The following is an 8,871-nucleotide window of genomic DNA, read 5'->3' on the forward strand; positions in this document are numbered from 1 at the left end:
ATATATATATATATACCAGCCCTCCTCCTACCTCTGCCTCTAAACGTGTGTTGTGTGTGTGCGCCCAGCCAAAACAGCTAAATTATAAATCTGCTTTCTTCTCTCAGTGATGATCTGCTCAGTTTTAGAGAAGATTCTCTCAGTTCTCAGGTGTCTGGAAAGGTTGGTTATAGAGCCATAAATATATATAGGATATATATACATATAGAATATTTCCTGCAGACTCTGTTCCTTAATACTATCAAGAAAAGTCAAATGATTCCAGTTTTTATCTTCTTTTTCTTTTCATTTTCTTTACATTTTGTTTTGATGTTTTCTCTCTATCTCTCTCCCTATTTGGCTCTTGCGCTGCTGAACGTGTAAGCCCCTACCCCTCCACCCAGCGCTCAGCGTGCGCACTTAACCCAATGCATCATGGGGGCTGTAGTGCATAAACTCACGCAGATGCCGGCATACTGTCGTTTCTGAGCTTCATTCTTTTGTTCACTTTTTAAACTGTCTGATGTCGGATCCCGCTGGAAGCTACACCGCTAAACACGAACTTTAGCTGTTATTTTAGTTGGAATTGAGAGACTATAAGAGCCGAATCAGAACAAGGAAGTGAGGACGTTAACCACTTCTGATTGGTCAGATTGATGACATGTGATCAAGCCTCCAACAATGATTGACGGAGACAGCTGAAGGGGGCGGGACTTTTCTAAAAGCTGAGTTTAAGGCTAGTTTTGCGGCTGGATTGCTGTAACATCATTCTGATTGGTCATTTATAGAATCAAAGAAATATTTATTTTACCATCTTGCATATTCAAAACTATTGAGTGTTAAATCAGGGCCGTTTGGATGAACACAGAGCTGATACCATAGTGATGGTAAATGTTTTAGATATGTGAAAATGGCTAATTTCCCGCGGCACACCAGACCATCTTTCACGGCACACTAGTGTGCCGCGGCACACTGGTTGAAAAACACTGTTGTAAACAACCCCCTACATTTAGCCCTCAAAACGGAGAGTTATGGAAAAATAGTGTCTCCGAATTCAGACGCCACTTCCGCTCGATTATGTCACCAATAGACCCTTATCACTGTGACATCAGACAAAATGGCCGAAAAGGCTTCAGGTGTTCGGATTTAGAATGGCAAAGCTGACAGCTGAACGCTGTTTGATACAATTTTTAGGTAAATAATAAAATGTAACCTTTCCATAGAATATTTATTTTACGAGTGTCCTGCTGAACTGTATTTTCATTTCCAGTCTTAGAGCGTTCACAAATCTAAATACAAATTTGAATAATCCTTTAATATTTGAAGTTCTATTGAAAATATCGACCTTTCATTTGAGTAGATATTATTCTAACAGGTTCTTTTTTGGCTGATGTTATTTGCACGTATTTTTAGTGCGATCAAATACAAAAACTGATAGAAATTCATGTTGGCCACATTTAATACATTCAGTAAAGACTAGGGTTGGGCACCGAAGTTCGGTTCCAAGTAGGAACCGTTATGATTTGCGCGGTTTTACCGAAACCGAAAGATGCGGCTGCAAACGGTGCCGGATTTCGGTTCCAAAGATCATTGAAGTTTCATTTGCCTGTGGACATGTCAATAACTTGTACTCCCTTCTGATTTTTTACGATTCAGCCTATCTATTTACTTTCTTGTGTTCGTGGGCGGGCTCATATAAAACTGCCGAGATGGTCGGCTTCCGCAACGTCGGTGGGCGGGACTTTCGCTGTGAATAGTGGAGTTTCCGCAATTTTTAAACAACGCTGGAGCCCCATCCCAAAATGAAACAATGAATCGTTTCCTCCTTGTTGGGCTGCTAATAGCAGAAAGCTCGGCTCGGCTCCGCCCACCACCACAGCGGGTCGTCATCATCTGCTGCGCTTTGCAGCAGTGTGATTGACATTTATCTTCCGCCTTATTTTATTGAAATAAAATATTGCTTTTGCCCAAAAACAACTGCAAATAAATGCCACATTCCTGATTTAATTTAATAAAATGTCAGGCTAAAATTTCAAGGAGGTTTAAGTTTATTTAAGACGTAGTTTTATATTATGCTTTATTTTACGTGCGCACAGCTGCACGGCAGGAGGGAGTCTGCGCTTGTTTGAAGCCGTTCTGCTTTGGATTTAGGAAGATAAAGGCATTATTTTTTATTACTGAAGTACTGCAATAAGCACCGAATTGGAACCGAAACCAAAACAAAAGAACCGCTGTAGCACCGGAACCGCATCAGAACCCATCGGTGCCCAACCCTAGTAAAGACCCACATCGCTGCATTGCCCATATGCATTTTAATCACTTCCCAGGATAAATTTACTTGTTGTTCTACAGCAGGGGTCTCAAACTCAATTTATCTTGGGGCCGCTGGAGGCAGAGTCTGGGTGAGGCTGGGCCGCACCAGGATTTCCACAAGAAAAGCGTGGATAAAACATTCCAATGTTGTCAAATATATTTATTCTTAACACAAAGTACGTAATTAAATAAATACATGTAAAAAATTGATTAAAAAAAGTCAATCATTGATAAATCAATAAAATAATAACAGTGACCATACAGCAGATACAGACGACTGAAGAAACCACATATTGACTGACTGACTAGAGCAGTGTTTCTCAAATGGTGGGGCGCGCCCCCTGGGGGAATGTGAATATAAACATGCAAATAGAAACATGTTTACATTAGTTATGGATTTTGTGCATAATCCTGCATAGTAGTTGATAATAAATTAAATAAAGCAAAAACAACCTAAAAATCCATTTTGTAGCAGAAAGAGCAGCTGTTTAGTGAACCAAAGAACTGAATCTCTGAGAAAAGACAGAATTCATCACTACTGTGGAGGGAAACAAGGAAAGACTTGTTTTTACTTTGTCTGAAGGTTTTGGAAGGATTCTAAAAAAAAAAGAAAAGAAAATTAATAAAACAGATTATTTAGAGGGTTTTTTGCAAATATTCTTTAATATAATAAAGGTATAATATTTTGAGGAGATATACGTTTAACGTTTAAATCATTGAGAAACACTGGACTAGAGAAAACTTTTTATTTGGTTTCAAATGTCTGTATTAACAGCGCCTCCTTCATTTCTGAGCTGAGAGCGGCGCCGCACTGAGATTCTGCTCGCGTGCGGCATCACTCAAGCACGCGGAAGTAGTCAGTCTCTCGCGCAAGTACTTTGCTGCTGGTGGAGGAGGAAAAAGCGCTCGCGAGGGTCTGACAGGATTGTTGTCTTTGTAGTTAATGCTTGTTTTTTGCTCTTTTTCTATTTACAGATATATATTTTTTGGCTGATAAACTGTTAAATAAACCAAAGCAAACTTTCTTTGCCTCTCACATTAAAAAAAGTTTTTTTTTTTTTGTTTTTTTTTTCTAATATTATTTACTGGACAAAGCAAGTGTTGGCACAGCACAAAGGGGAGGGGTTCATATGTCCATCAAAAACACAGTTTATGGTCGAACTTTTAAAAGTGTTCAATTAGTGAATGACTGACTAGTGAGTGACTGACTGTCACTTGAGATTATTTTTCCAATCTTTATCTATTTTCCATGTGGTCAGTCAGCAGTCGATAGATAAAAACCCTAAAACACACATAATAATGGCAATAAATATTTACAAATTCAAATTCTATTACAGAATAGCAATAAACAACTTTAATCAATATTAACTTATATAATTGTAAGTGCTTCAATTAACTAGCAACCTCCCTAATTTTACTGTGAATTAATTTACTCTATTTTAATTACATTTAAATTTCAGTTCATACATCAAATCCTGTTTTTTTTATTTAAGAATGACTTTAAATTAACATTAGCAACAAGTAATTACATTGTTTGAAAACGTCACATTATAAATTTACCAAAGTTACACCGTACACCAGCAGGTTAAACATTGAAGTGCATGAAAGCGAAAATACCGACGGTCCCTGAAGTGTACACAGACAACTGCGTAGCACGCGCCCAGTTCCCACAGCAAACAGGAAGTAAGTGATCGCTGTCATTCTAGCGCTCAGACAAAGTCACTTCTTAGCGGCTGGATCTCCTACAGATGGATGACAAATGCTGACAGGTAGACATGCTTCACACACGCGCTACAGAGCCTGTATCTCACCGGTGCTTCTCCCGAACGAGCGCATGCGTCGCTATTAAATGTCCGACGCAGCGCGCACCCATAGTTCCGGCGCGCGACTCAGACACTCAGCGCTACAGCCTCTTTAAATGAAAATATAATATCAATACTTGGTGAGAACCCATCGAGAATCGATCGCAGGACTAAATATCGCGATATATCGCAATATCGATGTTTTGGCACACCCGTAATAGACAGGATTGCCAACATTTGTACATTGCGAACGATCTAAGAGGAGGAAACCAAAACAACCAGGTAGAACATTTATAAAATAAATATTGTACACATTTCAGTTACAAATGTTTAGGCTACCTATTATTATTCACGTAAAATTGCTTTGAACAGCGTTCAGCTGTCAGCTTTGCTGTTCTAAACCACAGACACCAGAAGCCACTATGCACATGACCGGCGATGTGTAATGTCTCATGAAAAGGGTCTATGGTTGCCGGTCAGCTAGCTTTAGCACGAAACTTCCAGTGCTTGAATATACATAACAACAGCAGTTTTATAACTTTAAGAAGGTTATGCTACAACAAAAAGTCATTACTTACATTTAAGTGTAGACATCAGAGCACACCCATGTGAAGAAAAGTGCTTCTCCTCCACTGCATGTGGTTTTCCCTCGTGATGGAGGGCTTTGCATCCTCTGCTTGGAGGCTGATATCTTTAAAAAAAAAATATTTCAGACACCACTTCCACTACAAATGTCCCTTCACATGGAGGGGTAGGGAGAAAAGAAAACCATTTGGATTGGGCCTATTATTTATCTAATAGATCTCAATGTCTATTAGATAAATAATAGGCTTGTGGGAGATGCCATTGGTTGATGTGTTGCCAAAGCTCAGAGTTTTGAAATTAAGACAGTAAATTTAAATCTGGTTTTAATTAGAATTTCATGAATATGCTTTCCTGTTAGTTTCCTTCTTAGAAATACAATCTCAAATAGAAACAAATCAGCAAATCCTTGCAACCTCTAAGCTACTCAGAGAAAAAATCCTGGAGTCCCGCCCTTGTAGAGTAATATTATAGTGTTGTCAAACATGTCCAAGAGACATATACAGTAGATATATATTAGGAATATAATAGACATCCTGTCCCTACTGGGAAGACTTTTAATCCTTGTGCTCTCTTATGGGGTCCAGATGAGCCAAGCTTCACATTGATGTGTTATTCATCCCATGACAAATGTGGATGAAGGTGGACAGGATTTCATGTCTGCCAAAACATTAGTGAAAACCAAAAATCTCTGGAAAAAAAAAAGTTCAGCGCTCTGTCCAGGTGACCCCACTCTCACCGTCAACACACCTAGCACAAGGGTTAATAAAAAAGGAATGTTGAAATTAAATGATCTATTCATACATTCATCTTCTTCGCCACTTTGTCCCTTTCAGGGTGCCGGAGCCTAACCCGGCTACTGATGGGCGAAGGCAGGGTACACCCTGGACAGGTCTCCAGTCTGTCACAGGGCCTCAATCACACACCCATTCACTCTCACATTCACACCTAGGGACAATTTAGAGTCACCAATTAACCTATGAAGCATGTTTTTGGACGGTGGGAGGAAGCCAGAGTCCCCGGTGAAAACCCACGCATGCACGGGGAGAACATGCAAACTCCACACAGAAAGGTCCCAGCCAGGATTTGAACCGGGGCCTTCTCGCTGTGAGGCAAGCGCGCTAACCACTGCGCCACCGTGCAGCCCTGAAATCTCTGAAATTATCTACTGAAGCCAATTTTTATATATAATCCCATAGCAAAATGGATAGATAATTTGAAGATGTGTATTTTTATTTGGCAAACATGTTTACATCAATTTCATTAATAATTGCTTTCCTCTTCTTTTGCTTCAGTTCAGGAAGTGTCTGCTTCAGCATTTCACCGGAATGGGAACCATCCCAGAGAGCAACTTAAACCAGACTTCAGAGCGACCTGGAATCACGGCAGAGAGTCACACGGGGGAAATGTCTGCCATTGCCGCCCGCATCCCCATGGGCAGCACTGCGTCACCCAGATCTGACGACTCCCAGACTGACTGTGGTTCATTTGCACAGCTTCCTATACCGGAGAACAAAGTGTGTCCACTGTAGCTGTAAGCCTCAGTTAAACACAGCTCCTGCACATGACGTCACACTTATTCTCTAGCCAAAACAGACGCCATTATGTCGGTTAAATTCAGGTAACCGACACAAGATAGCGTTGGTCATAAGATCCTTAATCTGTTGGGACTGCATCGTGAGGTTGTTGCTTGGACAACAACGTGGTTGTTGATAGGGTTTGGATAATGTTGACTAAAATACATCTCTAGGTGTTGTTTCTCCCCAGAAGTTCACGTTTATGTCATCCAGTACAGCATTGGGTGTTTAACAGCCCCGAAACACATTTAGAAACAGAAAGAAAACTTCATGTAATTGTTTTTTGTTTTTATCTTTTTCTTATTTGTTTGAGAGGCTAGAGAGGATCGATTAGTGTCTGGATTAAAAAGACCCGCTAAAGCAGGAGAGGGTTATCTGCTGGATGGCTTGTAAATATTTCCTTGCTGGATATTCTCTCCTGTTGTGTGAGAATTTCTTTGATATTCTTCTCCCATCATTGATGGCTGGGTGGTTTATATCTTCATTCAACTTGACAGAGTCTGCCTTTAAATCTCAGTAGGGGGAAAAAGAGAACAGCAAAAAAAAAAAAAAAACTGCAACCCTTTACATCAGTTAGTTGAGGACTAGCCAGTATTTTCAAATACCACTATGCATCCAGCCTTTCATGTCGTCCTAGCCTTCTTCTTTGAAGCCCCATAATGGCGCCTGCAGAGAATGCATTGCTTCCTAATGCTGTTTCAGTATTGTTTTTGGCAGCAGGTTCATTCATCTCTGCGCGTCAAAGGCGGTCTTTGAATTTAGAAATTTTCACTGTGTTGTTTCCTGCATAGACTGGAGCGGGTCAAAGCTTTCAAGTTTTAGTCAAGTTGATTTAGAAGCACCATTCTCCTGCAGCCTCCAGCCCTGGAAAACATATTTATGAAGTGGCAGCTGGGGATCCTCAGAAACAAGCAGAAGGTTTTACAAGCAGCACACATGCACACGCATAACACATACTTAAGGAACTCAGCCGAACACTGATATTACAATAAGTCACTGTGGGGACAAAATAACGCACCAATAAACACCAACAGCACAAGAGTGGCCTTGTTAATGAGCCATGTGGAAAAGCAATGGGTGTTTCCATCACACGCACAAGTCACTAGCAATATTTAAGATGAATAATGTCCCAGATATTAGCACTTTGGCATAAGCTACAGTAGCAGTGATTGTTGAAATGTCTTTTTACTTGAAATTGTTGTGCATGTTTGTTCACTATTACTGGGTATTTATCAGAACACTGTCAAAAGCTTCACAGAGATCCTCTGTGGAAGACATCTATTCATGTGTTGTGTCTGTTTTCTATGCAGTGGAATTTAATCATGTTTGGCACACTGACACTTCCACCAGATATAACCATAGACAGTCTATGGATATAACCCACGCATTTCAAGATGGTGACACCCAGATTAAATGTATATTTCAAAAGCTTGGTCTCTCCTCCTTCAGCTGGATATGTCCCAGGTCACATGCAGCACTGAAACCATTTGGGAAGGCCACAACCGAATCTGGTGAGAGACCTTTTGGTGGTTTGCACCAAATAAAGCGGTAGACTGATTGTCCAAGATTGCACTTCATAGCACTGCATCAACAATGAATGAAGAAAAAGGCAAGAAAAGAACCAAAAATGTCTTATGTTGTGGTCATTGCAGGGCAACTTCTGTTTCCAGGAAAATTCAACAGGGAACAATGTTATATTCTAGCTGTCTTTCTGATTTGACTACAGAGGCTGTATCAGGAGATAATTTTTCAATAATTTGCTAATTATGAGCAGCAGAGAAGGCTCTGAAATACTGAGAATAAAGGTTAAAAGAAAAAGATTCCAATGGACCACAGCTCATAGTCATCTGAGTGTTACTGTTTCCACCTAACTTTGAAAACAAGCAAAACATAGTTCAATTAGAGTGAAGCTATTTATTTATTTTTTTAAGAAATAGACTTACTATCAAACCTTGTCCTTGCTCTTCTAAGCTAGAATCCTCTTTTGAATGTGATCGGGTCATGGGATTAGGCAGTGAAGTAGGGCAGTGTGAGCTGTTGCAGATTGTGACCCATGCTTGCAGAACGAGTAGGAAAGTGACTCAGAATTAAATTATGGCTGTCTAAGTTGTCCTCAGGAGCTGCTGTCCAGCTCCGTTTCCAAACAACCTTTTCATTGCAGCTGTTTATTTGTGGAACAGATGCAATGTGAGTAATAAGCAGCAGGTAGCCTGGATTTGAGCACATCTGGGTTAGATTATTAAAGCACAACACAATCAAGATTTTAATGTGTATTTATGGGTTGTGCTGGGCAAACGAGTCAAATCCAAAAGGGTTCCTCCCTTCAACCCTGTTCAACATATGAAATCAGGAAAATGTGTTCTTCTTTTGTTTAACCCCTTCATGACTGACTTTATTTACAATAAAAAGTAGTAGTAGTAGTTCACTTTCAGCTTATCACTTTCAGGGTCCCCACAGCGTAACAGCACCCACTGTTTGGCATCAGTGATTTGGCCGAGTTTTTACGTCAGATGTCCTTCCTGACACAACCCTGTACTTGAGGGGCACAGGGACCCAGTTAGGCAGCAGAATCAAGGGTCTTGCCTAAGGACCCAATCTGGGTGGAGATCAGTGGACAA

At 40.3% G+C, this 8,871-nt stretch overlaps 1 protein-coding gene across 1 annotated transcript in view; it reads left to right on the forward strand.

Moving 5' to 3' along the window:
* Window positions 1–7,499, forward strand: part of valopa (vertebrate ancient long opsin a) — a 33,419-nt gene extending 25,920 nt beyond the window's left edge. The window contains exon 5 of the mRNA XM_024297772.2: window positions 5,972–7,499. Within this exon, the coding sequence (XP_024153540.1) occupies window positions 5,972–6,208 (237 nt within the window). The 3' untranslated portion in view covers window positions 6,209–7,499. The remainder of the gene's footprint in view (window positions 1–5,971) is intronic.
* Window positions 7,500–8,871: the final 1,372 nt, after the last annotated feature.

Source organism: Oryzias melastigma, linkage group LG15, assembly GCF_002922805.2.
Source record: "Oryzias melastigma strain HK-1 linkage group LG15, ASM292280v2, whole genome shotgun sequence".
Classification (NCBI taxonomy): Eukaryota; Metazoa; Chordata; class Actinopteri; order Beloniformes; family Adrianichthyidae; genus Oryzias; species Oryzias melastigma.